At 47.2% G+C, this 14,622-nt stretch overlaps 1 protein-coding gene across 1 annotated transcript in view; it reads right to left on the reverse strand.

The window, feature by feature from the left end:
* DCC (DCC netrin 1 receptor) overlaps positions 1-14,622 on the reverse strand; it is a 502,453-nt gene that overhangs the window by 44,811 nt on the left and 443,020 nt on the right. The window contains exons 17-20 of the mRNA XM_051642548.1: positions 11,894-12,132; positions 7,999-8,137; positions 4,003-4,110; positions 2,738-2,932 (exon numbers count right to left, since the gene is read on the reverse strand). Of these exons, the coding sequence (XP_051498508.1) occupies positions 2,738-2,932; positions 4,003-4,110; positions 7,999-8,137; positions 11,894-12,132 (681 nt within the window). The remainder of the gene's footprint in view (positions 1-2,737; positions 2,933-4,002; positions 4,111-7,998; positions 8,138-11,893; positions 12,133-14,622) is intronic.

Raw genomic sequence — 14,622 nt, forward strand, 5'->3', positions numbered from 1 at the left:
CATGCTTGGAGTGAGAAACTTAACCAGCCAGAGCATGAAAAGAGCAGAACCTCAACTGATGTAAACTGCTGTGGATTGATGAACGTTCCCAGCATAAGGACAATTTCCATAAGCTGAGGATTTGCCTGCGAAGCTGAGGGGGATAGAATATAAACTCATTGCTCCACGCTGGTGTTATTTACTACTGAACATATCTCTTTCTCACAGATCACTACGTTTTCATTAGGGCAGGAGATACTTGCTACAAACACCTCCCAATTACCCCGCGAGTCGTTCGGTTCCCTCGGAGGAGCTTTACGTGCTACAATAAATAAACAAGGCAGTGGGTGACTAAGGGGATCTTTGATGCTTCTTTAGGTTTAAACCTCCCTGTGATCAGGACATGGAGTTGCCAGCAGAGCCCACAGCACCACGGGGCACGTCCACAGCTTCTGGTGATGAGCGTTCAGGGTGGGAAACCCAACATTTTCATCTTCTTTGGGGGGGGGGCATAACTCAGCATGGAAGACTTGAGGCTTCAGACAGTCTGTTCACCTCAAGTGTAGGGATAGATTTGTCAAAAATCCAGCTGAACAGTATTGAACATGACATATTTAGGGTGGATAGCATTAAGTATTCATGGCAGGGTATTAAACGTAGTCCTTGTAGGCTATTACAAGATGTAACAAATGTAGAAATTCATCTTTTGGGTATCTGTTGATCCTGTCTGATCTAGAATTCATTTCCCAAATGAGTTTTATGGTCCTTTGTATATACATTACAAAGCAGGCAATATCAAGTGCATTAATCTTTGGGTTTAGCTCGATATCTGGGTCTCTGCATCTTTTCATATCTCATTAGTCTGCAGTTATTCTATTTTGATGCCTCAATTCCTTTTAAACTCAGTCTAATAGACTTCTTCTGCTTGGCACAAATTGGGAGCGTGAAATTAAGTTGGCACCATCCCCTTGAGAGAGATGAAGCACCCTCAACGTGGTATCTCTCCACATTTCATGGCCTGGGAGAATGAATAATCAGGATCCTCCCAGTAACTCACTCAAAGTGAAACATGACTTGGACAAGTCAGTCCCACAGACCTGGGCAGGCAGAGATAAGCTCCAAACAAATTGATACAATTTTTCTTCTCTTTTTTTCCACCCCCTCCTGACTTTCACTAATTCATGAAAAATGTTTTGTATGAGGCTTTTCACTCCCAGTCTGAATGGGCACCAGGAACACCAACACCAGAGCAGGACAAAGGGGCAAGCTCTGCCAGTGCTGCCCAGAGCACCGGGTCATTCATCAAAACCCTTCCTTACAGCGGGCAAAAAACAGGGAGATTTCCCTCCTTCCTGCAGAGGCAGCAGAAAAACTGGCTCTTCACAAACAAGGTCTCCTGAAAGACCAACTCAAAGACAAGCTCTCTCCAAACCAACAAACCACCTGCCCGTGGGAAGGCCACGGGGTGGTGCAGGAGCCCTTCTCTGCAGTCCTTTGGCTTGGCTTAGAGTCACAGCCCACCAGGTTGGAAGGGACCTCAGGGATCACCTGGTCCAGCCTTGCTAGGTAATAATAGAGTCGAAATGAGGTGGCTCAGCACCCTGGCAAGCTGAGACTGAAACCTGGCCTATGTGGGGGAATCCACCACCTCCCTTGGGAGACAAGCCCAGCTCGCGTTACAGAAAGTCACTTAGAATCGATTAAAAAGAGAACACATGCCAAGCCTCTCAGCCCCGGGTTTGAGGCTGAATTTCCTTAATTCCCCTCCAGTTGTGACTTCTCAGGCTCAGCCCGTGTTCAGTCTCAACCCCCTTCTGCCAAGATGCCATTTTCACATACAAATGCCTGGGTTTTCTCAAGAGAAGCAGCAGCAGCAGCAACGTGCTCTCGCATGTGCCACGCTCCTTCCCTGGAACAGCTTGGCTGCTCTATGTCATTTGAGTTTTTCATTAATTACACCTCTTTTGAGAAGTAATCTCCTACTTTTGTGCCAGCACATGAGTGACAGTTCAAACAGAAGGAGCAGAGCACTCTGCTTCCCACTCACGGTAAGGCTGCTTACATCTTTATAACGAGTAATTCCTGGGTAGATCACGTCAGGTCTTCACATCGACAGGCAGCAGGGGAAGAGAGAAGAGGAATAATCTCTCCTTGCTAATTTGATACTGAGTCTGAGACAAAGGGGAGCCATTTGCTCTCAGAAACACTGGTGCTGAAACACCAACCCCCCCCCCCCCAATAAAATAAATAAATAAGGGTGCTCCTGTTTTTCCTGCTCACGAAGGGAGAGGGACCAGGTATTAATTAGTTTGTTGTTGAGAAGAGGGACTGAAAAACACCTGGCATGACTCCCCCCAAGCAAAAGCAAGCTCCTGAGGTTTTTAATTGGGATTTTGCAGGCCTGTGCTGCTGATAGGAGTGAGTCACTGCAGGTTCCTACAGTCACTGGAGGACCCAAAAGGAAAAGGGACCTCCCTTGAGGAATCCAGTCAGATCCAATTAGCTTCACCCTTGATGGCAGAAAGTGAGGGGGTGTCAGAGCGTGTTCCCCTCAGCTGAGTGAAGTTACAAGCACAGTTCCTGCCTCGTTATGTGCTTTACTTTTGTCAACTCCTGTGTGCTAAGCTACTTTTCTCTCTCAAGAACCATTTCAAGGAGTTGGATCTCTTCTGGCTGACGGGGGATTCACTGCAAACCCCCCACAGAGGCCTTCGAAAATTCCAGCTACCACTAATATCCAGAAGAAACAAATCCAAACCTTTCAGTGTCCGGAAGAAAACAGGATCTGAGAGAGGCCCCACTCCCTTGGCATTCCGAGCTTGGATTCGGAAGTAGTAGACAGTGTCCAGGTTGAGATCCACCACCTGGTGGGTGAGGCGGTCGCCGCTGATGGACTCCATCATCCAGTCGTCGATGGGAGCGTTCTTGTCCAGGGTATAGAAGAGGATGTAAGCTGGAGAAACACAGGCTCTCCGTTAGTGCTGCAAGCAGGTTGGAAGCAGTACCAAATACCTCTAAAAAAATCAGATGGCTGAAACCAGGGGTTTCTTTGGGAAAGGAAGGATGGTGGGTCTCCAAGCGAAACGGCTTTGAGGAATCACGGAATGGTTTGGGTTGGAAGGGATCTTCAAGATCATCCAGTTCCCACCCCCCTGCATGGGCAGGGACACTTCCCACCAGCCCAGGCTGCTCCAAGCCCCATCCAACCTGCCCTTCAACACTGCCAGGGATGGGGCAGCCACAGCTTCCCTGGGCAACCTGGGCCAGGGTCTCACCCAACTGCTCGTAGCGACGTGCCCACCATGTGCCCATGTTTTGTCCAGCAAAGTCTCTCCCAATAATTATACACCTCTGAGATGTCTATTAGCAGCCTAAAATGATCACTTAAATGCAACATCACAGAACTCCACGATGTTTTTCAAGCTAAATTAACATTAAAGTTTTGTATTGGATTTCTTAATTAGACATGAAGGTTCTATGCAGCATTTTGGAAAAGCAAAATCTGTCATTGTGAAGCATCCATTAAGTTCAGTTCTTGTCAGTCAATATTGGGGGTTTTTTCACCCCTCTCCCTCATCCTCACTGCCTGAAATTGCTATTGTAAAGTTAAACATCTCCCCACAAATTCTCCCACGATGTGCTGCACCAAGCAACCTATCATTAGATACATTATGGATTACATGATTGCAAAACAAAGTACTCAGGAGTAGTCATTTCTAATTATCACAGAGAAGCACATCTCACAAAACCTTTGAGTGCTGCATTTATTTTTTTAAAACTTATAGGACTGCTCTTAGCATTTATACTAAAAGGTTTAAACCCCTGAGTTTCCAGATCTTGCAGGATTCCCCAAGACTGCCTTGAATGCTACACCAAGTTGACTGATACAAGTCAGAGAAAAGAATGTGAGAGCAAATTGAATCCAAACCAAAACACGAAGAGATGTAGGGAGTGAAAGCAGCAAATTATCAGAGCAGTAAAAAAAAAAAAACCCAGACAATAAGGGCTCATGTAAATGGTTACCAGTAATTTTTCCATTGGCTTCCAAGGGTGGCTGCCAGCTGACAATGACAGCCCGGGGCTTTCCTTCCCTTGTAATAACTGTCAAGTCCTTGGGAGCAGAGGTTGGAGCTGAAAAGAAGGAAAATAATTGACAAGTTATTCACCTTGCTTTGAATTCCTCACAGATGGTAGCAGGGACAAGCTGCTCAGGAGGTATTTCTTGCTTCCTTAGATCCTTCCGTAGGGGAAGTGTCCTTAGATCCACGTCAAACGTGTATTTCAAATAGCAAAAAAATGTCTAGAAGTGATGATTTAATAGTGGCAATTGGACAAAAAGCTGCACGTGGGTACCTGAGGTTTGGTGGAGAGCTCTTCTCCTGCCACTAAGGTCAGTCCCTACAGCTAAACAGCCACCAAGGCCTCCAAGAACACCTCACATTAAACACTAATAACATCATGGCTTCTCTATTAGGAACATTTCTAGGCATGTACCAGTATAAACCAAACATAATTGTGTATGTTCATTAAAGAGATGCTCAGCTTGGGACATTGTAAGCAGGAGAGAAAAAGCTTAGCTTCTCTGTCTCCACTGCATTGCAGATGGAAGGTTGGATTTGCACCCTGTTTTGCTGGTGCTGGCCAGGAGGTCTGGCACAGTGCCCCAGGTATTATCCAATCCTACCTTGAAGGATAAAGGAAATGTGGGAAATGGTTGAAAACTAGTCAGGAAAGAGGAGTAATAAATTGGTGCTGAGACCATAGTTCCTTTAGTTGGTTTGTTGATGCCTTAGAGCATGGAGAACATGGTGCAGGAGCATCCCATCCTCTGTGTCCTCCCCATCTGGCCACTAAACAACACTCTGGACTGAAGAGCTGCTCCAAAGTCACTTCAGGAGGCAAAGCTTGAAAAACCTGAGGGATGATGGTGAGCTAAACCAGCCTGATCTAAAGCACAGGCACAAATCTTCAGGGTGACAAACACTCACTGAACTTGAACAAGAAGGAAGGGAAGAGCCAGCAGCTCTGGTCACAAGGAACTGAGCCCTTTGAAGCAACACTGAGCAGATGGCCTTGTGGTGTTTGCACCACTTCAACTTTTGAAAAGTGGGATCCAGAAAGCAACCAAGAAACTTGCACACAGAAAATAAAGAGTTTCTTCATCATTTATATAGTTTTTAAGTAGGGGACTACTCATCAGCTGATGCTCTCTGTGGCAGATTTGTGGTGGGTTATCTCTTTGGAGCAACACGTCCAGCCTGTATGTCCAGAGCCAGCACCAACAGGACTCAGTGTTTCAGCTGACTCTTGTCACATTACTTGGAAGCATCTTTCTCACCCTGAAGCAGGGAAACCCCAACACAAGCTCACAGATCTTTGAGAAGTCTCCTTATCCTTGGCAATGTCTAGCATGAGCTGAGCTCCTGCAATTCCTAGGGAGGTTTGCATTCTTGGTATTGTCATGATTTATGCCATTATTAGTACTGATATTGATCCAAGGGCTGGAGCAGCTCTGCTCTGGAGACAGGCTGGGAGAGTTGGGATGTCCAGCCTGGAGAAGAGAAGGCTCCAGGGAGACCTGAGAGCACCTTCCAGTGCCTGAAGGGGCTCCAGGAAAGCTGGGGAGGGGCTTGGGACAAGGGCAGGGAGGGAGAGGACAAGGGGGGATGGATGAAAACTTCAGGAGGGGAGATTGAGGTGAGACATGAGGAGGAAATTCTTGGCTGTGAGGGTGGTGAGACCCTGGCCCAGGTTGCCCAGAGAAGCTGTGGCTGCCCCATCCCTGGCAGTGTTGAAGGGCAGGTTGGATGGGGCTTGGAGCAACCTGGGCTGGTGGGAGGTGTCCCTGCCCATGCAGGGGGTTGGAACCTGATGAGCTTTCAAGTCCCTTCCAATTTTCACCATCCCATTATTCTATGGTTGTTATTATTGTTATTGGTACTACTGTTCTTGTTTCTCAGGAAGGTTATGTGGCATTTGAAAGCCACTCAGCTCGTTGCCAGCTTGGGACACTGGCTCATCAGCTGAAGAAGCAGAAGAACCATCTTGGACTGCCTTGCTCTTTCAGGGAACTGCCAGAGATAACCCTTGTCACAAACAAATCACACCTGATTTGAAAAGTAGAATTTTCCTTCTCTTTCCCTGTGCTAAACCCACCCTGAAATATCCTCCAACTCAGCATGAATGATTGTGCTTCCACCACATCTCTCTGTATGCAAACAGCACCTTGACCTTAACCACTATTTTCCATTCCCTGACATGAACCCTTCTGGTGTGTCCTCATGAACTAACCCTTTCCCTTCCTAGACTTTAGTCTTTTGGGAGGTGAAACTAGTGAAGTCTGCAAGGCCCCCTCCTGCACCACAGCCTTGCCAGGCTGGTGAAGACCACGAGAGTGGCTGAAGTGGAGCTCTGCTCTCAGCAGATTAGGAACAGAAGACACCGTGAGGAAAATCAGAGCTTCAGATGTCTCCCTCACTGCTCATTAACAGCCCTCCCATCAGTGGGGCTCGTGTGGGCAGATGTGGGGACAGAACTTGGCTCTGAGAGTTGCAGGCAGAACAACTCTCCCTTGCCACTGTCGTGGTCTCCAAGGAATTCTGCATCCATGCTGGTCTGGAGCTTCTTTAATAGCATCAAGAGAAAGTCAACATGCAGAATGGCTCCACAACAGGCAATAAAGATCAGCAGTGCAGGATGCCCTTAATTACCAGAGCTGCTCCATCAAGCTCAGATAATTGCACTGCAATCACGTGGGGACAAATCTCAGGACACATATTCCCTCTTCTTTTCCCTTTGTTAATTACCTGGAACATTCTGTGGGCTTCCTTTTTAAAAGAAGCCAACAAATCAATACTTACCAGCAGATTTCATTTGGTTTCTGCTGGTGGGAACCAATTTGTCAGGGCACCTAGAGTGTTTTGAAGGCCCTCAGGAAAGGAGAGCACGTGCTGCTCTGCTGCCCAGGTTGCTGTCTGCAACAGCTGAAGAAGAAAAGCATTTTAAACAAACCAGAGCCATTCCTACTTATGGACAAGGTCTTTAGGCAACCATAAAGAAGGTGGGAAATCTAGTAGGTCTGCACTACAAAGTTCAGTGGAGATATCAGAGTCACAGAATGTGTGAGGTTGGAAGGGACCATTAAAGTCCAGCCCCCCCCTGCAGTGTTCAGGGATGGTTTCTCTAGATCAGGTTGCTCAGAGCCTTGTCAAGCTTGACTTTGAAGGTCTTCAGGGATGGGGCCTCCTCCACTTCTCTGGACAACCTGATGCTCTGCTTCACCACCCTCATTGTAAAGAACTTCTCCCTGATATTCAACCTGAACCTACCCTGCTCTAGTTTAAGATCACTGCCCTCATTCTATGGCCACATACTCTCATCAAAAGTCCCTCCCCAGCTTTCCTGGAGCCCCTTCAGGCACTGGAAGGTGCTCTAAGGTCTCCCTGGAGCCTTCTCTTCTCCCTGCAACTCGGGAGCAGAACAGTGACATTCAGCCTTCCAAGTGTATTTGTTAATTGTAAGCACCTTGTTCATGTTGACAGTGGCTGCTTGCTGGAAATGAAATACAGATGCACTAAAGCACTGAGTGCAGAAGGGATGTCCTACCAAGCTGTCAGCAGTGAAATCACACAAGTCAACACTTGGCACAGGGGAGATAATAGAATCACAGACTGGAAGGAACCTTCAAGATCATCTAGGTCCAACCCCCCTGCATGGGCAGGGACACCTCCCACCAGCCCAGGTTGCTCCAAGCCCCACCCAACCTGCCCTTCAACACTTCCACAGCTTCTCTGGGCAACCTGTTCCAGGGTCTCCCCACCCTCACAGCCAAGAATTCCCTCCTCACGTCTCGCCGACATCTCACCTTTCCTCTAGCACCTTCAGGTACCGGCCACATTAAGAACTGTGCTTAATTTTGCACCTACAGTGTTGGCTTATGCAGCGAGGATGAACCTGAACACCACTTTGGGTGCCAAGGACAAAGCCCAAAGCCAACCCTTCCAGCAGCTCCTGCCCTACCTGCTTCATAGGTGGTGGCGTGCGCCGTCATGCTCCAGGTGCTGGACCGCCGACCTTTGGTGACCATGACGGAGAACTCGTACATGGTGTTGGGCTTCAGCCCCATCACGGTGTGACTCAGAGCAGTTGTGTCTGCTGACTGCAAAGAGAGGGAGTGGAGAACATCTTTAAAGCCACTGCTGGGCTGCTTCCTGAGCAGAACCCAGCTCCGACGGGATCCTTGTCCAAGCGGAACATCTCTCCTGCTCCCCCGAGCCTCCACGGGAGTATTTGTGGTACCCTAAATCTGATCCTCAACTTGCTGCCTGTAATTTAGGCAGTTAAATAAATGATGGGGGTGCTTTCTATTCCTCTTTCCCCAGACAAAGCAAAGGGGCAGGCATTTTTTTTCTTAAACGTGTAAAATTGGAAGCTAACCCTGTGGCCTCCACCTACGCCCACGCGAGGAAGAAAACGAGGAGTATTCCCATCACTTAAACACTCATGTCCAGCCTCTTTGATGGCTTCCTTCTAAAAAGAGAGCAGTTTTTAATCTAGACTGATTTTTAGGGGAGGCTCAGGAAGCGTTTTATCCCTGGAATGGCCCTGCTTAAGGCTTCACAGTGGCTTGAACACATCCTGATGACGGAGATCCAACCCAGGACCCCTGCATGAAGCTGCACGAGACACACTTGTGCTGACTTAAATAGAAAAGGTTTCTAAATTAGACCCTTTTTGAAACATATTATTGATCTGCCTCACTGTGGTGTGTTATGAACAACCACAGATATCGATGTGGATGTGAATGTTGCATTGTTCATTTCTGGGTTTTGGCTGAGGGAGCTTTTGTTTTTTTGGCCTCAGCCTGGGATTTCGGGTCAATTGGAAGCAAACTCCAGTATCAAAGGAGATAAGGGAGAAGGAAATTTGGGGAGAAATTGGCAACACCTGGATAAAATCAATTCCCATGCTATTCAAGCTGGGGGAGCAACCCTCCAGCATCAGCAACTTCCAGGCCAGGGAGTTACTTGCACATTTTTATTCACCTGTGGACTTAAGGTTGACTGAGTAAGGACAATATATCTACAACTTTGCACCAGGCAACTGTTTGATGTCCACATTTGGGAAGGGGTTCATGAGAGGGCACCTTGCTGGCAGTGATGCCATTCTCCTGCTCATCATCAGAGGAGCAGAAAATCAGTCACTGACTACATTTACCCAAAAAAAGGGAATATCAAGTTCAGAATAAAGGAGAAATATTCACATGGTAGCCAGAGAAATTTAATTACTGAATGGGCTCTACACCCCTCCATGGTACTTCTTTTTACAAGTGCTCTGGCAGGTGTTTTCCATGTTACTTGACAGGAAGACTTCATGCAATCCCAGGTTTTCTCTCCTTCAGACTCAACTCAAATTCCTCACTCTTGGAAATTAGCAGGTTTGCAACTGTACTAGGGTGCACTCCAGCTGAGAACCTCCCCCTACAAAAAGTCTTCCTGAAGCACAGACAACATTTCCAACCTGCACACCCACCACCTGCTCAACCAAAGCACTCAGCCACTTCCCAAAGATGGCCAGACCTCCCTGCTGGAGTTTACACTCATTATTCTTTGACTAAGAGCTGGATTTAAATATGGGGAAGAATCATTTTCTCCCCCAGGAAAGATTCTGGAAGAAACAGAATGATTTGTGGCATAAAATATTCCTCAGCACGACTGAGGACAACTCAAGCTGAGAACTATCACTAGGGAAGTGCTCAGATATTCCACATGAACAGGAAAAATGCCCATGGAGAGAACCCCAAAAAATAGAGTTTGGACAAAATAAAGTGGAGCATAAAAGACACAGGGTTGTTTTGTTTGTTTTTTTGTGGGTTTTTTTGCTAAAAACAAAGTGATTTGTCTCCAGCTGAGTGTAATTCTCTGCCTGCTTCACTCACTATGAAATGTTTGCATTTCAATAGTCCCAAACATCCTTGAAGTGAATATCACCTGGAGATGAAGAAGATGGGCCTGCAGAACTACCTTTAGCAATGCCACACCACGCCTGGCTGGGACAGGTTGTACAAAGCAAAGCTGGAAGGGCAAACTTGAATTCCTAAACTTCCAACTTCCATGGGAAAGTCTAAACCCATCCCTACATTTGGGTCGATGCACATTTTTGAAGCAATGGGAGATTTGGGTGGAAACATCTCAAAAGAATGAAACCTCCAACGCAAGTGCCATGAGAACCTATTTGTGGGCCTGCTCCAAACCCTCCTGAGGGAAACAGAAGGACTCCTCCCTGTTTTCCAAGAATAATGGAAGAGGTTTTATCTTGCTTTTCTTGAAAAAAAAATGTGGTTATTTGAAGAAAACAGACCCTCCTTAAGGAGTTCTGATTTTTTCTGCTTCTGGGTGATGGAGCTGGAATAAATGACTCAGACTGGCTCTTTAAAAGCTATTCACACACTGCTCAAACTAGAGAGCATTGAATCAATCTGGTTGGAAAAGAACTTCAAGGTGATGAAGTCCAACCATTCCCCCAGCACTGCCAGGGCCACCACTAACCCATGGCCCTCAGCACCACGTCTACATTGGATGATTCAATGATGGTGGAGAAGCTCTTGCTTCCAGTCTCTATTCTCATTCCCACTTCTTCCCAAAATTACCTGGGAAAGATCTCAAGAGGGGAGTCACTAAGACCTAAAGAGACCCATCTTCTGGGGTTTAGCAATGTCAACCTGTATTTAGACACATCATCCAGGCTTTAACTGGAGAAGCCACAGACTTGGATAGAGCAGGGCCTGTGATTCTGGGACTTGTATGAGGCTGCTTTTGGCAGGAGAGAGGACAGGGAAAAAAATGAGGCATTCATTTGCAGGATAAAAATAAATCCAACCAACTCAGTATGGATTGATATGAACCTGGAGACAAAGGAAAACAACTATTTTGACAGGTCAGGTGAGGAAGGACATCATGGGGAAGGTGAGAGTTACAGGAGGTGCAATATATAAGCTGAGGACAGTGGGGAAAAGGAAACTTGTTGCTCAAAAACAAGCCAAGAAAAAAGCCTCAAGGTCCCATGCTTGTTCCTTCCCATTCCCTGGCCCACTGGATCTCTTTGCTGCACCACAGGTGATCTGGTGCTGCTCTCCTCAGGATGCAAAAAGAAACTCTCCTACAGAAAGGAGCTGCTGTCGTGGCCAAGCAGACTGAGCCTTCCATAGACTAACCTGCATTTGTTTGCTATTTGGGAATACAGAATCATAGAATCATTGAACACTGAAGGTTGGAAGGACCTTAAAAATCATCAGGTCTCCCCTGCCATGAGCAGGGACACCTCCCACACCAGCCCAGGCTGCACAAGCCTCATCCAGCCTGGCCCTGAACACCTCCAGGGATGGGGCAGCCACAACCTCCCTGGGCAACCTGTTCCAGTGCCTTCCTACCCTCATGGTGGAGAATTTCAGCATGTGTATGAACGTGTAATCTGGGTGGGTGAAACTGCCATGTGGTGTGGATCACAGAACCCCAGACTGGTTTGGGTTGGAAGGGACCTTCAAGACCACCTAGTTCTAAACCTCCTGCTATGGGCAGGGACACCTCTCACCAGCCCCAGGTTGCTCCAAGCCCCATCCAAGTTTGCAAGTGCCACTTCTACCTATTCACACTGCACTATTGTGCTGCCAGACCTGTGAGTGATTTCTACCTGCTTGGGAAAGATTCAAGATCCAACCTTTCAACCCTTGGCAGGTGGAACTCAAACAGGGCCCTTCCCTCCACCGAAACACACCGATTGCCAGGAAGCAGGAGTCACTCAGGCAAATCTCCTCTTGATCGAAACGGGGAGGCCATAAAAGCCACCCCAGAGTCTTTGCAAATACAACCTGAAGAGATGAAATGGCTCATAAATTCAGAAGATGTTAAAGTTTCACCTTGTACTTGGCACTTGTCGAGTAGCTCGTTCTCCATCGCACCGTGTAGAAACGAACCTCCGTAGCCTTTTGGTTCTTTGGGACAGAGTTGTCTGCCCAGATGACCCTCACTGCATCATGTGTAAGTGCAACAGCCTGGACACCTACTGGTGGGAGCATGGGGGTGGAGATATCTGGGACTGAGGTAGGGAAATCATCAAGCAAAGGATAAAAATCAACTTCTAATGGGTCAATGGGGTCTGGGTCCATACATCACCCAGTGAGCATTCCAAAAGAAATGAACAGGTAAGTTAAACAGAACAGAAAAGAAAGCAACAAACCAAACCAAAACACAAACAGCCACCAAGGGGCACACAGCACAATGGGTTAAATGCATGGCATTAATGAGGAGGAGGAACATGGGGAGAACAGAAAGAAAGGCATTAATGCAAAATGAGAACTCGTCCTCAACAGTTCAGTTACATCACTACAACAGAACTAACCAGTGCTCTAACCAGCGTTAGAGCACTAACCAGTGTTTTTGACATGACCTGCTGAAACACTTCCAGGGCTGGTGTGTCTCCTTCACACCAGCTGAAGCCCATGCTGCACACTCCTTCCTCCAAATGATTCCCCTTTTCCTCACAAATTGACCCACTTAAACGAGACATTATTGAGAACACCCAGGCAGGGGAGAGTGCAGCACCTCCCAACCTGATTTCCAGACATGACACACACTCATGGAGGAGTTCCCCACGCTGTCCTGCCTCAACAGCCTCTCTCTCAGGCTCTTTTGGTGGCTTTAGGTGCCTGGAAGGAAAACCTGCATCTCCATCCACGTTTGTCAGGCAAACCAGAGCGTGATGACTTCCGAGGTGAAGATCTTGGGCTGGCACTGTCAGGGGGAGAACTGGGCACACCCGGGCATGGGGAGGTGGATGGTCTTCAAGTGGGCTTCTTGCTCTCACCCACAGGTCTGGGCTCAGGGGGTCTTTGGGGAGCAAGGTGTTGAGCACCACGTGCAGGACACGGCGACCCAGGGGCATGTTCTGGCTGGGTTAGTTACCTGCTGGCTCTGCCCTTTGGGGAAGGGAACTTCTGGCCTCCCTTTTAAAGCTACACTCCTTATTTACTCACTCATTAGTCTGCTAAATCCAACTTCAAAAGGCAGCAAGTGCAGCAAAGACCACACCAACAAAGGAGGGGGGGTTATGTTTTGGTGGGTTTTTTTTTTCCCCCTTCTTAAAATGATGTGCTAATTAATTAATCAAAGCATAAATGACTCTATTATTTCCTCACTGACTGTTGCTACAGTTTGCCTGCTCCACGTGCAAACACCATCTCCTGACACTCTTTGATCACTCCTGGTTTCTGGTTTTCCAATTCATTATGCAGAACCTGGGGAGGTCACAGCCTTCAGAAGGGAAACCAGAGGAGAAACCAGGATGTTTAAAATGCATGATAAGCCATTAGGTTCCATCAGCTCCTTTTGTTGCTTCTCTCATCAAAAGCTGCTTTATAAGGTTTAATAAGAGCACTGAAGGAAATAAAACAACCCAGTTGTTGTTGGTAGGGATCCAAAAGGCCAACACATCCAAATCACTTCTTTTCTTCCCCAATCCTGGTGAATTGAGCTTCTGCAAGTTGAAAAGTAGCAATTTCTCCTCCTGAAGGGAAGTTTTCCAAAAAGGATTGGTTGTAACCTTTGGGAGGGAAGAAATGCCTGTTTCTGTTGGGGATTATTACTTTTTTGCCAACTAATGATTGAAGTTGATGAGCCTGGAGCTGAGTTGGTACTTTAGCAAATGCTGCTTTCCCCTTCTCCTTCCTTTCCCACACTGAAAACTGGAGGCCTGCTGCTGAGGGGATTATGGAAAGACCCTGGCTTCAGCAAAACAAATGCTCCATCTCAATCCATTAAGATAATTCAGTTTCTGAAACACGTCACCACTGACCTGAGGAAGAGGGAAAGGTCCATAATCCACCAGTGGCTGAAAACAGGTCCCTCAAGACGGCGCCTCCACTTCCCTCTGAAGTTTCAGGTGCTATTTGTTTCTGCATGGACACCTGCCATTTGGAAACTGCAATCTCCTGGCAGAACTTTGCCCTCTTTGGCACTGTTTTTGTGAACTCTGCACGTCGTGTCACTTCAGTTTGCAGCCTGTATCCACCCCAGCAGACACCAAAGGATGTCCAGATGGTAAATGGACACACAATGGCAGAGTTTTGGGGGGTTTTTTTGGTGCCCGGGGTGCTTGTGGTACAAAGTTTCCATGCTCTCCTGCTTTGCTAAAAGCATTTTTTGAGATGTTCCTCCATGTCTGAGGCTGTTGACTCCTTTCAGAGGCTGCATCCCATGGGTGGGAGGTGGTGGGAAGCCCTGGGTCCAGACAACCCCCAGCAATCAGAGAGCAGCCCCAGGTGAACTGCTCACAGATGATCATCAGGTCAGTTCACCAAAACAGAGCCCAAACCTGAGTTACCTTTCCACACCTGGGTACCACTTGCTTTAGGAAAGGTTATAAACCAAATCCCACCGGCCAGCAGGGTGATTTTTAAATAGAATCAACAGGGAACAAAAAAACCCACAACCCTTCAAAATAAAATTATGTTTGGATCCTGAGGCAAACTGACTGGAAAAAGATCTTACCAGACACAAACTCATCAAGAATGACCTCTGCAGACACCAGACAAGAAGCAAGATTAATCATTTTGAGCCAGAAGTTCCCTGACACTTATTGTATCTCATA

Source organism: Apus apus, chromosome Z (assembly GCF_020740795.1).
Source record: "Apus apus isolate bApuApu2 chromosome Z, bApuApu2.pri.cur, whole genome shotgun sequence".
Taxonomy (NCBI): domain Eukaryota; kingdom Metazoa; phylum Chordata; class Aves; order Apodiformes; family Apodidae; genus Apus; species Apus apus.